General features: G+C 40.1%; 1 protein-coding gene across 1 annotated transcript in view; it reads left to right on the plus strand.

The window, feature by feature from the left end:
• The window catches only part of MTHFD1L (methylenetetrahydrofolate dehydrogenase (NADP+ dependent) 1 like), a 186,932-nt gene that overhangs the window by 116,346 nt on the left and 48,105 nt on the right, over window positions 1-22,481 (plus strand). Inside the window, exons 22-25 of the mRNA XM_055311580.1 lie at window positions 2,256-2,297; window positions 3,054-3,154; window positions 3,713-3,890; window positions 20,709-20,816. Of these exons, the coding sequence (XP_055167555.1) occupies window positions 2,256-2,297; window positions 3,054-3,154; window positions 3,713-3,890; window positions 20,709-20,816 (429 nt within the window). The remainder of the gene's footprint in view (window positions 1-2,255; window positions 2,298-3,053; window positions 3,155-3,712; window positions 3,891-20,708; window positions 20,817-22,481) is intronic.

The following is a 22,481-nucleotide window of genomic DNA, read 5'->3' on the forward strand; positions in this document are numbered from 1 at the left end:
CTCTCTCTCTCTCTCTCTCTCTCACACACTCTCTCACTCTATCTCAAATAAATAAATAAAATCTTTTTTAAAAAAAGATCTAGTCTCAGTGAATTTCAGTATGCAATACAATAGTCACTAGGCTGTACGCTACATCCCTGTGACCTTAAAATCATCTTATTAATTGTACTAATTTACTCTGTAGACACTTTAGAGTTCCATTGGGCAATCATGTCAGAAAAAATGACAGTTCTGTTTGTTCCTTTTTTAAAAAAATTTTCTATATTTATGAGTGGGATGTGAGCCTAAAATAAACTGGTAGGATTCCCTCTGTTTGATACACTCTATATAAGGGATCTTGTAACATTAGAATAATCTGTTTATTTAAAGACAGGAAGAATTCACCTATAATAATAGGTAGGCTGGTGGCTTACTGGTGCAGGGTAGATTTTTAACTCCAAATTTAATTTTTTAATGACTAGAACAATTTAGGTAAACCTAAAACCGTAAATCTAAACTGTTTCCTCTTTCTTCTTAAAAGAATTTAATAAAAATTATACCTGTATGAATTTCTCTCTGTTTTTAAATGTGTTGGTATAAAGTTGATCATAGTATACTGTTCTATCTCCAGCATGTGTGGTTATGTTTTCATTCCTTTTTTAAAAAAAAAAAAAAAAGTCTTACGAGAGTGTTACAATTTTATTAGTCTTTCTAAGAACCAACTTTTGGGTTTGTTAATCCTCTCTACTTTCTGGCATTTATGTACGATCCATTCTTCCTGTGCTTAATTTTTGATTCCACAGAACTTTGCATGTGTGCAAGCTCAGCAATACCTTACGTTCTTTATTTAATCTAGCATTTAGTTGTCCTCATTGAAAGGTTCACTCCGTGTTTTATTCCATGCTAATGCTGGAAAACCCCATCTCACAATCCATTATTATGTTCCCACACACTAACAAAAAAATAATCTACCTCAGAGGTACCTTGTTTTCAGAGGATTTCCAGTATTCTCAAGGCCTCTTCTATAAGAGGGGAGGAAGTTATCCATCCTCAATGGATCAAAATGTGTCAAGTAGCAAGCCATAGGCAAAAACAACGTGGAAAGGTGCTACATTGGGGTTTCAGAACCATTTTATAGTCAAGTCCCCATTCTACATCTTGTTTGCTGTGTAATCTTGGGCAAGACACCTGTCTTTCTCAACTTCAGTTTCTTCATCTTTAAACTGCCCTGGCCACTCTGTACATTGTTGTGAGAAATAGGGCCGAAAAGGGGAAAAGTAATGGCAATGACTTTAACATTATTTAAAATGTATTGAGAGTGATGGTACACCTGGTGTAAGTCGGGTTTTACTCAAATTAGAAGTTCTGTTTATGCTAGGATAATGGGCACCAGTAAGGAACTTCTCAATATTGGCTCAAATTAGAATCACCTGCGGAGCTTTTCAGTATTACTGATCCTGGATCTCATTCCCAGAAATCCTGGTTGAATTGGTCTGGGTGGAGACTCAGACATCAATGTTTTTTAAAAGCTCCCAATAAGACTGTTATGTTCAGCTAGGGCTGCCAGTTATTAGTTTAAAAGCACATTTTCTCCTTTTAAATGCACCTTCCCAAAAAGTGACCACAATGTGGTTTTCCTTCAGATCTTTATCAGAGTAAGCATTTTTTAAAAAACAAAAGAAGGAACAGTATAAAGTGGTCCAAAGTCCCAGTGACAATAAATAAGCCTTCCTCACTTCAGTGTTTAGTGTGATGCCAATTTACTGCCGTTTATTTCTTTAAAAAAGATAAGAAAAACAAGCCACCAGAGTGGGGGTTGCCAGTTTCCGAGCCTATTACCCTTGTTGAATCTGCTCTAGTTTGTTCAGTATATCTGGGCTTTTCAACACACCCAGCCTGCTGGACACAGTTAAGTAAAAGGCATATGCTCAAAGAGTTCCCTGCTATGTTTACCTTCCCCTTGTGGAAATATTTGGATTCAGTGAAGGTGGGTACAGGAGACAAGTAATAGAACTGGGGGTTCTGCATCTGCTGGGTGTCAGCACCATGCACAGGAGTGGAGGTGGGTGCAGTATGTGGCAAGAGGTAGGGTAGGAGAACAAGTCCCTTAGCCCCTGCAAGAAACAAACACTGCAATCTAGTAGGGCTTCTTCAGATGCATTTTATGAAGCTGCTAGAAACTTAACCAATGAAGCTACTTACCCTTAAGCAATAAGTATCAGAATAAGCATTTTAATGGATTTTTTTTTCTTCCTTTTTACCTTTCCTTATCTCAGGTAACTGCTGGTGTCCCGCTTAAGAGAGAATATACAGAGGAGGTAAGAGCGGGTATCTTGAAGGCTTGTGTGAAGAACCATTGAAATGCAGTTAACCATTAGCTAGCAGTTGAATTTCAGTCAGTAAATGAGTCTCCACCTATGGCCTCTTGGAAAACTGCTTTTCTAGCAATTCAAAAGGAAGTGGGTGGGAGCGAAGGATAAAATCCATTCAGTTAACTTTTCATTCTTAAGAAATGATGCAACGTATGCACTATTCCTTGTCCTCTTGGCAGCCATCAGAGCAGGAGCTCAGTCTCCAGCCCAGAAACAAATATGAAACTTATACCTGTCTATTCTTCTGGTGTGCAAAAAATCTGCCTCTGGTAGTGTATATATTTGGCTTTATCACTTGCTTGAGTTACTGGACTCTTGGGTAAATAAACTTTGATTTACTGGCAACAGTACCTCTTAGCTCCTACAGGTGGCACCAGGGCCTTGTGCCCCCTTGTATACCAGCCTACAGAGTGTGAGCACATTGCTTATGCCCTGGCCACCGGACAGCAGCAGAAACTGCCCCCTGGCTCAAGACCCCGATACACTATTGGACCCGGAATGATTTCAGAAATTATCTTGAAAATGAGCCTCCTTCTTCTGTAACCACTTTTTCTTGGAGGAGAAAGTATTTTATGGTCTTATTTAATAGCTTTTATGACAGTAAAGTGAGCAAAATGGAAGCAAAACCTGCCAGAGTGGACTTGCCAGTTGAGTTTGGCAGCTTTGGTGGGAGGCGTACATGGGGGTCTGGTTTTCTTCCAGAACATCCAGCTGGTGGCAGACGGCTGCTGTAACCTTCAGAAGCAGATTCAGATTGCTCAGCTCTTTGGGGTTCCTGTTATTGTGGCTCTGAATGTCTTCAAGTAAGTGAAGCCCCCTCCTTTAAGTGTACTCCTCTTGCTGGGCCACCCTGTGAACTAGATTTGTGTCTTGAGGGTGTTTGGTCTTTCTCTGCTTCATCTAAAACTATAGAGAAAAAGTCTGCTCCTTCTGTTTATTTGTTTGGGTTGGGTTGGGTTGGTTTCATTTTAACAGAAGTTTCTCAGATGTTTATGGGAAATGAAATCTATATAGTGAGTTAACATATCCTTGGCTTTTATTTTTTCCAATTCCGTCCAGCATTTCTGTCTGAAATACCGTGGATGATCAAAGGGTTATGTTATGGAATTTTTCTCGATAAAACCCTTAACAACTTGAAATATTTGAGTCCTGTTAGAGAGGCTTTTTTTTCCCGTCCCGTCCCGTTCCCCCCCACCACCCACTTTTCTTTAAGTCTGATTTATTAAACACAATGTAACCACTTTTGATGTTTAAAATATATTCAGTGTTAGGGAGCAAAGTTCTGTATAAACGGTTAGTCTTTCTTTAAAAACATCACTAAATGAATACAGATGCAAAACCACAAACGTTTTCATCACTAGGACCGACACCCGCGCTGAAATTGACTTAGTTTGTGAACTCGCGAAGCGGGCTGGTGCCTTTGATGCGGTCCCCTGCTATCACTGGTCCATCGGTGGGAAAGGGACGGTGGAGCTGGCTCGGGCTGTGAGAGAAGCTGCCAGTAAGGGAAGCCGTTTCCGATTCCTGTATGATGTTCAGGTAAGCTCCAACAGCAGTTGAGAGTGGCGTTTCCTGCCCTTCCACTGCACCAGGCCAAGTGCTGAGAGTTTTGCCCAACTTGTCCCATTTGTTGGCCATGACAACCCTCCAGATATGGAAACTGCAGGGGAAAGAGGTTGAGCCACCTGACCAAGGCCCGAGGCCAAGGGCAGAAGCTCTCCTTGCCCCAGAGCCCGTGACTTCAAAGCCGTGCTCTCCTTCCCAGGAGCAGGCGTCAGCGAAGAGGGGCTTTGGGGGCCAGGGTTCGACAGCTAGTTAACACATTTCAGGGCTTGCTCTTTTGAGCAACTTAAGGCTTGTGAATTCATGAGCACAACTTTTCTTCGTCCATTTCTGCCATGGTTCTCATCCTTTGTTGTGGTTTTTTGGAGCTATATGTATGATATTTTAATTGTATAATACACGTAACTTAACACTTAACATCTTTTCCATGTTGGGGTGTAGAGTTCAAAAGTGTTAAGTACATTCACATTGTTGTGCAACCACCACCCATCTCCAGAGCTCTTTTCATCTTGCAAAACCTAGACTCTACACCCATTAAACCCCAGCTCCCCATTCTTGCCCCCTCCCACCTTTCCTGCTCCTGGTAGCCACCCTTCTGCCCTCTATGTCTATGAATCTGACTGCTCTGTGTATCCCATGTAAGTGAAATCATCCAGTTATTGTCTTTTTCATGACGGGTTTATTCACTATCTCAGTCCCTGGGAGGAATAGCAGAAACGGGGTCGCTAATGAACATGAGAAGTTTATTGCTAGCAGTTTGGGAGGCTGGAATGTCCAAGATCAAGGCTAGAGCAGGTGTCTAGTGGGGCTAGCTTCCTGTGTCATGTACAACTGTCTTCTCATTATATCCTCATATAGTGGAAGAAAAGTATGATCTCTCCAGGGTCTATTTTTTATGCGGGCATTAATCTCATTCATGGGGGCTCCAGTCTTATGACCTAATCACACCAAAAGACCCACACACACAGACTCCTAATTCCCTTACCCTAGTCGCCCCCGAAGTTCCCATGTCCCCTAACACTGATCACATTGGCAGTTAGGCTTCATCATATAAATGGTGGCAGGGGTAGGGGCCAATTATTCGGTCTCTATCATTTACTTAGAGTATTGTCAGAGTTCATCCATGTTATTGCATATGTCAGAATTTCCTTCCTTCTGTCTTGTGTATATGTCATGTTTTGTCAATTCTTTCATCTGTCAGTGGCCATTTTGGCTAATTATACTTCTTGGCTCTTAGAAACAACGCTGCTATGAACATGTGTATAAAAATATCTCTTTAAGACTCTGCTTTCAATTCTTTGGGGGTATACACCCAGAAATAGAGCTCTTGGAGTGTCCAAGACATTTTTACATAGCTGTATAATGAGCTTTTGGTCAGAAAATCTGAACTTCCCAGGACCTGACACAGTTCTTCTTGGCACCCACCTGCACATCTCTATTTTGAATTTTATGGCTTTAGCTCGGGCTACTGGACTTGTCCCCATCAATAGCCCATGATTTCCAGAGCTCTCAGCCTTGAAGCTGGTTGCTTCTTCTCCCGTTCCTTCATCCCTCGCACATTCTGTTGCTCTCTCAGATGTTACAGACATTAACATCATACCTCTTTCCAGCTCAGATGCATAAACCAACAGCATAAGTAAAGACAGGACATAACACCATTGTCTAAGTCCAGAATCACATCATCCAAGAGCATGATGTTAATCATATTGCCAAACCTCATGCTTACCGAGGGCTTGTTGTGTGCCAGGCATGTGAGCACCTTGTGCATGTTAACTGCTTTAGTCCCAGCATTCCCGTTGGGTAGGAACTGATGGTATTCACCCCATTTTATGCATACAGAAACTAAGGTTCAAGGATATTACATAACTGCCCAATGTCCCATATCCTGAAAGAGGCAGAGCTGAGATGGTATCTAAAAGGATGGAGGAGGGGAGTCCTAGTGGCTTAGCGGTTTAGCACCGCCTTCAGCCTGGGGCATGATCCTAGAGACCCGGGATAGAGTCCCACGTCGGGCTCCCTGCATGGAGCCTGCTTCTTCCTCTGCCTGTGTCTCTGTCTCTGTCTCTCTGTCTCTGTCTCTCTCTCTCATGAATAAATAAATAAAATATTTAAAAAAATAAAAAATAAAAATAAATAAAAGGTTGGAGGTAATCATCTGGCTCTGTTCTTCGAAATTCAGTACCGTGTCCAAAAGTGGGGGTGAGGGTGGGGAAACTACTCCTTGAAGAAGGGACCCACCTGTAGAGGAAGAACGGCAGTGACAAGCACAGGATCCATGCCAAATGCTGGACATGGGCACTCTGTAAATGTATGTGAACGGAAGAATTTCAGGACCAAGTTAGGATGGTTAACCCACAAAATTTTGTCATGCTGAGAGGCCGTGTCATGAATACGAGCCGAGCATGTTCTGGGTTACAGAGGAGATGGAGATCAGTAGAGGGAGGAGACCCAGGTTCTACATAAAGAAAAATGGTCTAATTAGAAGAAGTGAGTTCTCTGGCCCTGGGATCTGAAGCAGAAGCTTGTTGCAGCCCAGCAGTGGGCGTGCTGAGAGGGTTGAAGGCAGCTCATTGGGGGCCAGCCAACCTGTTCTGTGTTCCTTCCTTTCCCTGCCCACCTGGGCCCTCTTACAAACCACTCTCAGGGACCTCACTCTCTGTGGCCTGCTCCAGGAGCCTCAGACTTTTGCCATTTGATCTGGATCCACCCTACTCTGAGTGGCAAAGGCAGTTTTTGAGTGAAGGATTTCACAAAGTAGGACTGTTTTCAAGGAAATCGTCCCAAGTGAAAAGAAGATGGGTAAAGAGAAGAAATGTTTCTGAGTTAATGCTGTCTCATACACCCACTAACCGAAAGATGAACCCCTTCCCGATATTTTAATTTTTTTTTCTGAATTCCCATTCTTCATGGAGATAATGCTGTTAAAATGTCTGCTTCCCTGTAAATGGGGGGAGGGGGCGGTGGTGGTTATAACAACATGGGAAAAAAAAAAAAAAAACAATGTGGACCAAAGTCCTGTGTCTGATAGGAGTCTTGCCTCACTTGTCAACATTCTCTTCTCCTTTTTCTTATAACAAGAAATTAGATTTGAATTGCATAATTATTAAAGAACCAGCATCTCAGCGTATTGCTGCACAACGAAGAGTGATAGCTACTTCTGGCTCACTACGTACTGCCTCCCTAATAGCTGTGTTCTTCACATTGGCAAGATGATTTTAGATAATAGAAGACCATTTATAATCCTGTCTAGAAATCTATTCCTTTGTGCAGTCTGTAACACGGCTCAAACGTTTCTTACCTCCTCATTTCTTGTGTATCGTGCTGGTGAACTTTTACAGACTAATTCATGGTTTTCTTGAAACTCTTCATTCCGCCACAACTAACCCTTTAGTGCTTGGCAGGTTGATATGTGTGGGATTGCCCTAAGGAAAAAAGAAGTAATAAAGTACTTGGGATAAATCACCTTGCTGCCTTTACTTCAAAGCTCTAACTGGGCTCCTGTGTGCCTTCTGCTATCTCCCCAGACTGTATTCCACCAAGAATTCTTTCCGTGCAACGTTGATGGCATCCTATTTCTGCCCCCGTCTTGCATTACAGAAGAAAGTCTCCTAAGATCATTTGGAGGCCTTTGACATAGTATAGGAGTATAGGACATGATTGCTTTTGATGGGGAGTGGAATCATCTCAAAACCCCTGCCGAAGGAGGAACAGCTAGAGAGCAGTAGAAACACTTGACCTCAGAAATACTGTGGGGCTGGACAACTCACACGGTTAAAGGCTTTCTGATGATTAGCCGGTAGTTGGAAACAAGCTGCACTTCTGGCTTGAGGGGGAGGTCTATGCTGAACTTCTTAGAAAATTGAGTTAAGCAGCCACTGTCCTTCAGAGAACAATTCTGTGCCTCTTTTATCAGAGTAGCTTCTTTTTTTTAAGATTTAATTTAATTTATTTTTTTATTTAAATTCAATTTGCCAATATATAGTGTAACACCCAGTGCTCATCTCATCATAAAAGATTTTATTTTTAGATAATCTCCACACCCAGCATGGGGCTCTGACTCACAACCCTGAGATCAAGAGTCGCACGTTCCACTGACTGAGCCAGCCAGGCATCCCCAGAGTAGCCTCTAATTCAAGAGTAGACAACTTTTTTGTTTTTAAGTAGGCAACTTCTTTTTTTTTTTTTTTATAAAGTCTTTTTTTTTTTATTTTTATTTATTTATTTATTTATGATAGTCACAGAGAGAGAGAGAGAGGCAGAGACACAGGCAGAGGGAGAAGCAGGCTCCATGCACCGGGAGCCCGATGTGGGATTCGATCCCGGGTCTCCAGGATCGCGCCCTGGGCCAAAGGCAGGCGCCAAACCGCTGCGCCACCCAGGGATCCCAAGTAGGCAACTTCTTATTATGGTACTGGGGGCAGCTGATGAGTAATTCCAAATAATAAATTTTTAAAACAGGGACAAAGAGGGTCACCTGGCCGGCCCACTCGGTGTAGCTCTTGATCTCAGGAGTTGTGGCTTTGAGCTCCACATTGAGTATAGAGGTTACTTAAAAATAAAATCTTTAAAACATTTTTTAAATTAAAAAAAATAAGAATAAAGCAGGGAATAAAATACAGTGGCCTAATTGCTCAAAGGAAGTTTATCCTGTGAGAATGAGTATGTTTAAACTTAAATTCATGGTTTCCTCACAACCCTTTAGGAAGATCACAGTCCCCAGAAGTCATCTTCTCTGTAACTTTCCATTTTGTAGCATGACTTTTGATAGATCTTTACAATTGACCAATATAATATCTCCAACCCCACAAGCACATAGGAAAATAGTATAGCAGAAAGAAAAGCTAATCTGTATTTACGGTTTATTAGCTTTCAAATCCCTTTCCATTTGTTACTTCAAGGACATCTCACCAGTGCCATGGGGTGTGTGGGCTCAACTCTGAGTTTCAAATGCAGAAGCAGAAGCTTGGAGAAGATGAGAGACTTGCCCCATAACAAATGGGCACTTGATGGAAGGAGAAACATAGAGTTAAAAGGGGAAAGCTTTGAGGTCCTGCAGAATTAAGTTTAAATCTTGACTGGACCTCCTAAAATGGATATGAATTTGGTCAAGTTAACTCATCTCTCTGAGCCTCAGCTTTTTTTATCTATTAAATAGTGTCTGATACTGACACCTGGAGCTGCTGTGAGGACCAAATGAAAAGTCTCAGAGTAAAATGCAGGAATGTAGGAAGCAGGCAGTCAATGTTAGCTGGCCTTCACATTCACTTTTAGGAGGAGAGAGGGCTTTCCTGAATTGACCTTCAAGAATTGTAACTCAGGTGACTGTCTTGGGCTCTAGGATTGGTTTCCTGTTCAAGTGGATTGAAACCAGGAATTAGAAGCCAAGTTTCCTATTGCACCAAGAATGAAAGGCACCACCAAATTAAAGGAAGATGTTTAGCATTCTTTCTGCATTAGAACTGGGAGCTCTTAGTGATAGAATAAAAAGTCAGTCACTTTTGCAAAGGCCCTGGGCCACTGAAAGTCAGCTTGCGAATCCGACTCTGAATCTTGTTTGTTAAATCAGGAGTTAAGGTTGAAAATCATCTTCATATCCTTCCTCTAACCTTGCAAACATTTCGATGTGTAACCTTGACAGTGAGAGAGGATAGTGTTTGTTTTTATTAAAAGGTCTTTCCTGTGCTTTGTGTGAAGCCACTCTCTTGATCGCAGCGGGGGCTAGATGGAAGGAGATCAAAACGGACCTATGGACTGGCCAGGAGGGAGGACTCGGCCCAGGGCAGCCAGCATCCCTGATTTCTGAACTACTGCACTTTCACTGCCTGTATATGTAGGAGAGTTTTCTCTCCTGCTGGTCTGTTTAAGGCAGAGGGCTTGAGGGGAGGTATTTGGGTTGGTGACTGAGGAATTGTTTTCTGTTTCTTAACAATTCAAACTTAAACACATGTCGGCTGTTAGAGTGGTTTCGTGAGCTCTCTTTTCATTGGCCTCCAGGCATTTGCAGCTAGAGCCTCAAATTTGAAATAAAGTATAAATGCTTATATATGTATATATAGTTTTTAAAACTGGTAAAAATATGCATAATATAACATTTCCCATTTTAACCATTTTTAAACATATAGTCTGGGGCATTAAGTGCATTCCCATTGTATATATGGTGATAATAGAATTTTAAAGCTTAAAATATTTATGAACATCTCTGTATGTCTTTTATATTTCACAGTAATAGAAAGAAAGAAAGAAAGAAAGAAAGAAAGAAAGAAAGAAAGAAAGAAAGAAAGAAAGAAAGAAAGAAAGAAAACCTGTAAGGAGAAGGGATGTGCTCTATTTGTGTTGCCCTGTCCTTACCATTATCTCCCTCTTGGGCCCGTTAACCTCCCCTGACTCTTTCCTCTCTCTTTCAGACTCACTCCTGGCCTGCCTGCTCCCACTGACCCTTTTAGCTCTCCGCCCTTGCTGTGCAACAGAATGTTTGAAGTATTCTATAGAAAGCGGCCCCTTATATTTTCCAGACAGTTGGGTATCTCATTCAGAAATCCTACACTTTCTCATGTTCTGCTTTCTATTATGATCCAGCTCTGGTCTCTCAAGCCCATCATCAGCCTCTTGTCCGTGGCCTCCTTTCCACGATTCAGCTGCAAATTCCCACATTGCCTCCCCTTAACCCAACCACACCCTTCTGCAGACACATCTCACACCTCCATCTAACTGAGATTCTGTTCCAGCCCTGACCACTGTGTTCTCTGTCAAGTCTCATTTAGCCTCAGAATATTACTTCCTCAGCCCGCTGGCTGCCTCACTCATCTGTCTTTGGTAGGACTTATCAGATCAGAGTCTTTTGTTAGAACCAGCCCGCCTCTTCAACACATTCTACTCCACCCCCTGTGATTGTGGCAGAACTTGTCCAAGCTTTGTTTCCTTGGTGCCAGAAATAGCACCTGATGGGAAAGAAAGAGTGGTCTAGAACTGTTTCACTTATGTGTTCCACAAGGATTCCTGTAATTTCTTTTAAATGCTCTCTTGTAACATGAAAAATGGAATGTCGCTAAGATAGAAGTTTCCAGAAATGCATTATTGAATCTAAAATCATGGGCCAGGGATGCCTGGGTGGCTCAACGGTTGAGTGCCTTTGGCTCAGGTCCTGATCCCAGGTCTGGAGATCGAGTCCTGCATTGGGCTCCCTGCGAGGACTGAACCTCTGCCTATGTCTCTGCTTCTGTCTCTGTGTCTCTTATGAATAAATAAACAAAATCTTTTTAAAAAATAAAATAAAATCATGGGCCAATCAAGAAAGGCTGAGGGATGTGCAATGAACTATCAGTGTGCCACTACATGTTAGCCAGCCACCTTCTACCACCACACCATCCATTACCCGGACCTTCTGACTTAAATTTAGGTGACAGGAGACCACTGGGGAGGGACAGTATCTATTTCTCAACCTAAAAAGCAAGCCTTTAAGGAATATTATCATAGATATTATCATTAAAGGTACCACTTACAGCATACCTCTTCAAAAAAAGAAACCAACAAACTTAAGAGTTTCATGGGAAAAACACTCAAAACATCATACTTTCAGTCACTCTAGTATCAGAGAGTTTGGGGACTTGTTTTAGTAATAATTTTTTTATCAAAATATGATTTCTGTTTCCTTTCGTGAAAGTACAGTTGACCCTTGAACAACACAGGTTTGAACTGTGTGGGTTCAGTCGAGCAGATCTTTCTCAGTAAATACGGTACAGTCCTATAACTGTATTTTCTCTTTCTTACGATCCTCTTCATAACATTTTCTTTTCTCTAGCTTACTTTATTGTAAGAATACAGTCTATAACACATGTGACATACAAAATAATGTATTAATCAACTATTTATGTTATGGGCAAGGCTTTTGGTCAGCAGTATGCGATTAGTAGTTAAGTTTGGGGCAAGGTAGGGAGTCAAAACTTAATCATGGATTTTTGCCTATGTGGGAGGGGGTGTTTAGTGCCCCAAATCTCACATTGTTCAAAGGTCAACTGTAGTTTACTGTGCTTTTCAGTGAGACTTTGACACCCAAAGTGTTTTCTTTGGAAGCACACCTCCAGTAGATCAATGAGGGAAATTATGAGTCTGTGCTGAAGAGCCAAGAAAGAGAGACAGGGGCTCCTTGCACGTGAAAATAGAGCCCAAACCACACCTTGCATGCATTCGTGTACATGCAAACAAACACATGAGGTTTATCAGCAAGGTTTGCTGAAAGAGAATTAACACATCTGCCATAAAAAACATGTTATGTGTTAGTTGGCAAAGCCACATGCTCAGGCCACAATCATCCCTTCCCCATTTTGGGTAGGAATAGATCATTAAAATCATCTATTCTTATATGTTCCTTGACATGGCTGTGACATTCTATCTGAGAGTATAAAAGATCACCCATGTGAATTCCTTCTTGCCATCCTTTGATGTAGACAAATAGAGATTCTTTGGCAATGAGCATTTTTTCCGTTCCCAGACCCCAGCTATATCCACCACACATCCCGGTTGCCTAAAGAGAACGAGATTCCTCTGGAAGTCTTCTGGGTGAAACTGTTGTTCAGGGCCAACGAGCCAGCAGGATGGCTCCTCAGTGAGCTGGCTCATGGAAGTCAGCACGTACACCTTTAGGAGCTCAAATGTGCTGGTTTCCAGCCAGGGACAAGCTTTGTGTCAAAGATACAAGGGTCTGTTGTTCTCAGTAAGAGCATGTTCCCATGACACTGAGGTATGTTAAACCTCATGAACCCCTTATACCTTGTATGTACTCAGGATAAATTAACATCGATGGTTTCACATTATATTTTTAAGTACCAGAGAGGCCATTTATACTAAACTGCACTTGTAGATCATTTAAAATTCATGCCTCATTTAAAATACAAAATACAAATTGACATAATTACTATGTATCCAGAGATTTCTGTTCAACTAACAAGTTTCTTAATTGATCCTTCTCTTTAAACATTTCATGGGCATTGGAATACATTTTGCTGGTATCACAGCTTAGGATCACTTAGCTTAATTTTTAAGTTTTTATTTAAATTTCAATTAGTTTACATGCAGTGTCATATTAGTTTCAGATGTACAATTCAGTGATTCAACATTTCCATACAACACTCCATGCTCATTGAAACAAATGCACTCCTTAAGCCCCAAGATCACTTAACTTCTATGAATTTCAGCCTATGGCCTTGTTAAAACAATAGAACATTCAGTATAGCTGCAGAAGAAACACGGATGTGTTCCAACACTTCAACAATTGTGGGCTTAAGAATTTCTAGAGTATTGATGGTAGAGTATGGCTTAGTGTCTTCATGGATCTTCTAAGAAACAGCCAGGTGACTTTAGAACTTGACCTCCAAGTAAAAGAAGATGCCACAATATTGTAATACCTTCACACTTCATTTTCTTTGATTCTAGAAGCTTCATTTTTAACCCTGGTTTTAAATTTTATTCTATTTTACCTGTGTCCTGGTTCACATTCTTTTTGTCCATTTTCCTCTCACAAAAAAATATTTTAAAATTTTAAGTAATTGCTTTCCTAGGATTTTTAGATTAATTTTATTTCACTGAAAAACAGTTCTTAAATAATTTAATAGGGATGCCTGGTGGCTCCATCAGTTAAACATCTGCCCTCAGCTCAAGTCGTATCTCAGGGTCCTGGGATCAAGCCCCACATCGGGGGTCCCTGCTCTGCAGGGAGTCTGCTTTTACCTTGCCCTCTGCCCCCTCCCCTACTTGTGCTTTTGCACGCATGCTCTCTTTCTCTATCTATCTCAAATAAATAAATAAGATATTTAAAAATAATAATAATAATTTAATAATTCTAACAGGTCTCCTAGACTTTATCAAGAAAGATATGCTATCTAACTTGGACTAACTCAGCTTCTATGAGCCTGAATTACCATAAATACAAAATGAATATAATGAAACATGAGGTCCCTACATCCTCCAGTGTACCTGTGTGGTGTCAACTCTGTGCAAGAGGTTGTACAGCAGTATAACAATAGGTCAGAGTTGTTTTCCGGATCTGTCCTGCCCAGGGCCATAGCAACTGGTTATAGGTAGCTACTAAAATTTAAATTAACTAAGATTAATTTAGTGGCACTAGTAACATTTCAACTGCTTAGTAACCACCAGCTACTAGACTGGGAAGCATGTATATAGAACATTCCCACCTTCTCAGAAAGTTGCCATTGGACACCTCTGTTCTAGAGTATTTCCATTTTTTGAATATATGTTTAAGAGGTCTAGAAGGGAATAAATGTAGAATATAGTCAGAGTTCTGATCTTGGTGAAGATGAAGATTTAACATAATGTTAGTTCAAAAATGATCCAAGATACTGGCATAGATGCCAGGCTTTGTGTAGAAGCTTATTAACGTGTTCAGCAATTGTGCATAGTACACAAATAGAATAGTCCTGTTTCCAGAAGATGCATTGTATTTGCTGCCATTCACACCTTGACATGTGTCTTCCCCTTTGTATAGGATAACCTTTCCTTCCGTGGCTTATTAAAATCTTACATGTCCTTCAAGCATGACTCAAGTTCCTTTCTACATCTCGCCAGCTTTTGATGATCTCCATGCCTTGCCCTGTGCTCTGGGATCTTCCATCTTTAGTCATGACATTTATGTAGAGCCTTTTTTACACTCTTCTGTCACATTTGTGTGTTGGGTCACTTCCCCATCCCATTAGGTATGCTTTGTTCAAGTAGTGCCCAAAATTCTTTTCATATCATGACATCTTGAAAGTACCCACCCTCAGCAGTAACTTATTCATTCAGCAGATGTTTCTGGAATGCCTACTAATTGCAAGCCACTCTAGACTTTAGGGATAGGAGGGTGAACAATGTGGTGAACAAATAAATTAGTAAATCTTTACAGTGTCCGGGAAAGCCAGGAGTGATTAATACATGAACATTCCTAATTTATTTTACCATATTATTTGTTTTATAAAACCTATCATTTAAAACAAAATAGTATAAGTGAATATCAAGTTCAGATCAAGATCATTGGAATGAACTTGGCTCTGTTTTTTCTTTAAAGATTGTACTTCTCCCCCAAATTGAGCAGAGGCACAGCCAAAAGTCCCTTGCCTATTGATGTAATATAAATAGGTTGTACGCAATGAAAACTATCAGGGCAGTTTTTAGTTTTTCTATTAAACCCAGAAGATATATTAACTGAGATAATGTTTTTATTTGTTCACTTGTACACAGGAGTGAAAAGGAAAAATTGTAGTAGCAGTCCTAGATGGATTTTGGTCTTGAGATGTTTAGCTACATCAGCTGAAGCACTCGATTTATTCAGCATGAGGCTGCGGGACACACACGAGGGTTTGGGTGGTTCCTTCTTTTAGGCTTCCATTGGACAGCATTGCACATGTCAAAGCTGTCAGGGGAGTACTCCCACCTTCTCTAAGCATAAGAAGATTGGGGCCAGGGCATCAAAAATTTGGAATGGCAGGGGGAAGATTTCAGTGCTTTTTGGGAAGCATGGAGATCTAGCATCTGAGGCTAAGGAGGAAAAACAACACCCAGCTAGGACTCAGGCAGCTGGCCCTGTCCTGCTTTTCTGCACTTTGTGGTTGGGTTATCTGTTATGTTTGGGTGGTTGCAATTTCCCTATAGGAATTTAAAAAACCATAATTACACAGCTCACAAAGTCAGTCTGGCACCTGCTTGAAATTCCCAAAATACTTTCAAATAAGCATTAAAAAGGAAGGCAATATAGTCAGAGACCAAAAGTATGTATCTCAAATACATACTTTCAAATAAGCATTAAAAAGGAAGGCAATATAGTCAGAGACCAAAAGTATGTATCTCTGAATTGATACATTGATACAGCCCAAGAGAATTGAAAGCTGGGTGTCGGAGGTCCTCGTCAACCCATGCTCATAACAGCATCAGTCACAACAGTGAAAACTTAGAAACAACACAACGCCTGGTGGTGGATGAATGGATTTTTTAAAAAGTAGTGTACACATACAATGGAATAGGAAGGAAATTCAGACCAAGGCTACAACATGGATGAACCTTGAGGTTCATGCTAATTGAAATAACCCTGATGCAAAAGGACAAATATTGTCTGCTTCCACTTGTATGAGGTAGCTAAATGGACTAGCCAAATTCACAGAGACAGGAAGTGGAAGAGTGTTTGCCAGAAGCCAAGGGAAGGGAGTTAGAGTTTAATGGGCACAGTTTTAGCTTTGCAACGTGAAAATAGTTCTAGAGATTGGTTTTACAACATGAACTTACTTAATATGGAACCAAAGACGTCAAAATGGTTAAGATGGTTAACTTTCCACTATGTATATTTCACTACAATTAAAAATGAAATACATGTATTTCCTGAAATATTTCCATGTTTAAAAACCTGTGGTACATCAGCTAAATGCCCACTCACACTAATTCCTTCACTATTCATCCTTTTACCTTGTTCACATGTGAGCTCTTTAATTATCATCTTAATAGAAATTGCTGACCTTTTAATTTCCAATCATAACCTAGAGTTCAGTAAATAGTGTACTGTATTCATTAAACACGCTATAAGTTGTAATATATGTATTGTTGTTTTGTTTTACTTTCAGAGCAAATGTAAATCTTTCTGCCAATCCTGTTAGCCTTACTCCATAATAATGTTACTTAGGGTTTGTGTGGAGTGACATGCACAACTCATCTTCTCTATGTCACTTCAGTGCTTGTAGTAGAATAGCGTACAGTTCATACCTGCCCATTGTACAGATGAGCAAATGAATTCTTAGAGTTTACATGATTTAAGCAGGTATAAAAAGGGGCTGTGTTCTTTCTTAGGCCTCTCGCCCCAGAGCTGCCACCTAGCTGTGCTGTAGTGCCCATGGGGACACTGCCTGTCACCCAGGACCCACTTTTATGCTATACTACTTGGGGAACACAATATCCTGAGATCTGACTTCCCCTGACAAAGCATGGTCATTGTGCTTGCTCTGTGTAGATTCTACAAGTATTTTCCAGCATCCTATTAACTTCTATTTCTTAAGAGGTTTGTTACTTGCAAAGCATTTATTGACCAGCAGAAGAGATCATATTAACTTAAGTGCAGTGTTGAAAGCAAGCACTTTGGTGCCCATCAACATATAATGCTGATGAGAAAGATCTGAGGTTCAGTAAAAAGTCCCTTCTCATTGTTTTCTTCAGCTCATCAGCACCTGAACTTTCTTATAATTATTGTGAACATCATACCACACGGAATCCTTGCTTGGTCTACAGGTGATATTCAGATTCCAAAGGCCATATTTCATCCTACCTCTGAGTGGGCCTTGACCTTGAAGAATTTATAGGCCGTTCCTTCTTTTCACCTAATATGAATGTGGCGTCTTTCACAGTAGAAGTCACCCTGAAAGCTATCTCTGTAGTCCAACCTCAACTTTGCATTTGCGCAGTAATTCTTTCTACAACATTCCTGGCACTGTCCCTGGCTTGTACTGATCTCTCCTGGGGTGGACAGGCCACTGTGTAGTTAGGCAGCTCTAGTTATTACAGCTTTTCCTTAAACATTGGGCTAAGAATTACTTCATCCTCATTTCTGTCCATTCTCTACATTCTGTCTTCCTGGAAAATAGTGATCATTTCTTTTTTAAATGGTTCCTTCTGGAGGTACAGATTATTTGCTGATGTCTCCTATAATGTGGTTTACAAAAGGCCCCTTGCCATCTGGTAGACTTCAGTATCATAGTTTGATCCTGGGACCATTATCATATCCATCAATGCACCTTAAAATAGTGTGAGCTTTGCCACGCCTCACTGCCAGGCCTTAACTCACTCAACTCCTCACTGCCAGGCCTTGTCTAACCCCTGGTCCTGCGAAGCACCCACAGAAGAGACTTGCCTACATCTCCTTCGGGAAGATCAGTAAAGACTTTCTGGAGATGCTGGCCCATGAGATAGACCTCAAGGAGCTTTAGCAGAGATTGATCTTGCAGTACTACAAAGAGGCTTTATGTGTAAGGGCCCAGAAGCAAGAAAACATGGGGAAAATTTAAGATATGTGAGCTTATCCTAGTTATGCTTCAGAGCACATATTGTGCAGATACTTAAATGTCACAACCAGATTGTGTCCTTCAGTAGGTCATGGCAAGCCTGAGATTTTTGAGTTTTTCTTAGGCGCCTTCTAGGGAGGTTAGACTGGTAGAGTAGGGTGTATTGAGAGGAAAGAAACCAGATAGGAAGCTTCATGATGGGGTAGACCATGGGCATCTCAACCAAGGCAAGAGTACTCAGAAGAATCATTTTCCCCACATCCTAGCCTATGCCTGATACTCTCATGCTTTTCATTCCTGCTAATCTAATGAGTGTAAGTTGAATTTTCATCATTTTAGTTTGCCTTTTCTGATTATTAATGAGATTGGGCATTTTTTCATTATTAGTTACTCCTTCTGCCCAGTATTAAATATTTGTCTTTTTTCTTAATTTGTAGGAAGTTTTTTAAATTCATTCCAGTAACTAATCTTTTGACTTTTAAATATTTGCATGTAACCTATCTTCTCCCAGACTTCCTTATCCTATCCCCTATTTATAATGTCTTTTTTAATACAAGAAATTATAAATATTGTTGTCAGATCTGTAAAACATTTCTTTTAGGGTGTATCCTGTTGCCTTGTTTAAGAAATCCTTCCCTACCTCATAACCATAAAGAGAGCTCCCAATGTTCTTTTTTTCCAGTATTCAAAGTTTTAATTTCAAAAGTTATGTCTTTGTTCTATATTGGATTTATTTGGGTACCAGTTGTGAGGTAGGAATCTTAATTTTATTTCTCTCCAACTAAAGTCACTTGAATAGTCAGCTCTTTCCCAGTTTTGTGTCATTTCTACTGTATACTATCCACACCTGCTGTGATATCCTTCTGGGTTCTTTCTTATCTTCCACTGATTGATTCATCCAGTTGTGTGCCAATACCATATGGAATTAATTACCATAGTTTTATGGTGTGATTGGTACCTGGAAAGCAAGTCTCCTATCTTTGTTCTTTTGGTTTTATTTATCTTTGAAGTTATCTCACCTATCTATGCTATTACTCTTCATTGTGAATTTAAGAATTGGTTGGCCAACCATCCCAAAGTGCTGTTGGGAATTGTATTGGAATTGCATTGAACTAATAAGTTAGGTTTAAGAGAACTGACATCTTTATAGTATCAAGTCTTCTCATCAGTGAACAAAATATATCTCTCCATTGATTCAGACCATCTTTTATGTTCTTCAGTGAAAGGTTACAATGACTTGCACCTTCACTTATTAGTTGTTGAAATGCCCAACATTTAAGTTCCAGAGTACAGAACAACTCTATAGTTATAAAATCTGTAGTAAAGAAATCACATTTTAAAGCAGTTAGGGGTTCCATCAGATTGAGAGGGTAGAGCTAGCTTTTATTTTCTCCTGTCAGATAACTCTCCTTTCCTGTGTACATCAACTCTAAGTCCTACAAATGTACCATTTGCCATTGCCAAGCAAAGCTTTTGACTAGGCCATGAAAGACTTCTGCCCCTTGCTTGACATTCATTCTAACAGTGGGCACTTGGTCCAATAGCTGTTCACCAAACAATAAATCAATTAACTGCATTATGCTTATGTATGTTCTCTGCACAGTAAAATTATGAATGACTTTGTCAAATGATTTACTTAAATAAGAATCACTTTATCTATGGCATGTTCCATTCCTAACGAACCATTGTTGTTTCTCAGGATCACTTTCATTTCAGAATTTTACCACAATCCTCATCCAGGTTTCCACTCCAGCATTATGGAAGGTTGTTTCTCTCCACCCCACACACGAATTTGCCCATATCTAAACTTCTTGTCTTTTTTCCCAGTCTTCATGATTTCTCATAATTTGCTAAAGTGATGCTAGATTCAACCTCTGACTTCCCAATAAAGTGATCACATCAACATTTAAAATATCAGCCCATTCCAGGGTGCCTACTGGCTCAGTCATTTAAGCATCCAACTCTTGATTTCAGCTCAGGTCATGATCTCAGGGTCATAAGTTGAGTCCCACATCAGGCTCCACACTCACAGTGGAGTCTGCTTGAGATTCTCTCTCTCTCTCTCTCTCTCTCTCTCTCTCTCTCTCTCTCCTGCTGCCTCTCCCCTTCACTCATGCTCTCACTCTCTAAATAAATAAATAAAATCTTTTTTAAAAAATCAGCCCATTTTTACTCATACGAAAATATACTTGTTTTTTAGCCTACTATGTTCTGTCATATAACCTGAGTTCAGAGGCACTTAAACACCAGCATTAAGTATTTAGTTAGGATACTCTTATTCTGACTTCTGAGACCATTAAAACCATAGTATTAAGTACATTTTTAAAAACAATGCAATGGATAAAAATTATTGACTAAATAAGCAGCCTTTGAGTTGGCTGAACATCTATAGCTTCTTGATACTTCTTCATACCTTAAGGGTGATAGAGGAAAGAATATTTGTTTCAAGTGCCATGGATGTTGAAGAGGAAATCTGGTAGAAAATTTTAAGCAACTACCAAAAAGCTCATTGAGCTTTCCCTCAATTCTTTAATGGGATTTTTTAAAATATATATTTATTATTTATGATAGACAGAGAGAGAGAGAGGCAGAGACACAGGAGGAGGGAGAAGCAGGCTCCATGCCAGGAGCCTGACGCGGGACTCGATCCCGGGACTCCAGGATTGCGCCCTGGGCCAAAGGCAGGCGCTAAACCACTGAGCCACCCAGGGATTCCCCTTTAACGGGATTAACATTAACAATTTTGTTGTCATTTGTGTTTCTCTAGCTTCCAATTATAGAAAAGATAAGAACCATTGCCCAGGCTGTGTATGGAGCCAAAGATATCGAACTGTCTCCTGAAGCACAATCCAAAATAGATCGTTACACGCAACAGGTAAAAGTTACACTTCTATGGGAAAAATTCACGTTGGGCTCTTAAAATACTCACCTTGACTTAAAAACAGTTATAAATCTCACCAGCTGAATGTGGCTTAATCTACTTAGTCTACAAAAATTGAATTAATATCCTTGGGTAGTTTATTAACTCTAAATAGAACATTATGGCATGGGTGTATACCCTGTACATCATTGACTTGTAGTTACAAGTCGTCTGATATGGGTGATGCTGTATCTATGACATGTTATGGTTAGTCCCTCCTACTCAGCCACAAACACGGAAATTTTCTGGATGTGTCACTGTGGAATCCGAGTTAGATGATCCATAATGCTGCTGCTTCATTGCAGGGCTCTTACTACCTTAAAAATATTAGCACAGTGCCAGGTAAGGCAAGTCATAATGCAGCTTTTAAAGATGGGGGTGTTTGGTGTTCCTTTTTTATGCAAGTGGTTCACTGACTTGGTGCTGAGATTGTCCACCAAAGATGAAGGTTCTATCTCATCTTCTACTTCTAGAGAGTGACAAAGGCAAGTCGGCAAGCAGCTTTGAAGGTGATGGGAGTCAGCAGCCTGAGCCTAGTCCCAAAATAGCCATACTTCATGGACTTCATCCACTGCAGCTCATTCAGCCATCCCAATTAAAATGACCATTAGCCTCAAGTGCCCCTTCCACTTTGCTATGATACAATAGAAGTCAAAGCATTTCAAGAGCTGGTCAGCAGAGGAGCTCCATTAGGCATATTATTGATCTATTTTGTTAACTTCCCAACTCCTAAATCCTATTTGTAAATCATATTTGACATCGTGTTAAATACTACCAGTGCTGACCAGAGTAGTCTCCCTGGTTTGGTAAGATAGCAACTCGTTTTTTCTTAGAATTTCCCATGTATGCCCTCAGCTTGTACTTTTAAGAAGTAAATAATTCCCTTGGAGCACTTGCATAGACCAGTTGGGTAAGCATCCAACTCTTGATTTCACCTCAGGTCATAATCTCAGGGTCCTGGAATCGAACCCTGTCAGGCTCCACGTTCAGTGGAGAGTTGGCTTGAAATTCTCTCCTTCTCCCACTGCCACTCCCCCCTGCTCTCTTGTTCTCTCTCTCTCTCTCTCTCATAAATAAATAAATAAATAAATAAATAAATAAATAAATAAATAAATAAATAAATAAATAAATAAATAAACCTTTAAAGAATAAATAATTCCCCAGAATTGTTCTGTGTACCAGAATGGATCTGCAGTGAAATTTCACTCATGTGTATTGAAATGAGTAACGTAAGGTCATTGTCATGAGTCTTTTTCTTTCATGAATTTTTAATAATATTTAAGGACTATTATTTATTCTAACGTTACTTCCTTCCCTTTTTCTCAGTCTGAAAAACTTATTTTTTATATGAACTAATATGGTGCTAGTATATAACATTTTGATTCTTTCTTTTTAAAAAAATATCTGTTCTAGCAAAATATTAAATTGGAAATTAAATCAGTTCAAAGTATTTCATTAGCTGAATGATCTCTGAAACTCAAAATTCCCGCCCCCACTTCTATAGAGCAATTGTGATTATCCTCCAGCAAAATTCTGATCAGTATTTAAGAATATTCCAGCCTTTCAAAAAGGAATAGCACCACCCTCCAAATGAAAATATTCTAAAATCTTCCACATACT

The sequence above is a fragment of the Nyctereutes procyonoides genome, unplaced genomic scaffold (assembly GCF_905146905.1).
Source record: "Nyctereutes procyonoides isolate TBG_1078 unplaced genomic scaffold, NYPRO_anot_genome, whole genome shotgun sequence".
Lineage (NCBI taxonomy): Eukaryota > Metazoa > Chordata > Mammalia > Carnivora > Canidae > Nyctereutes > Nyctereutes procyonoides.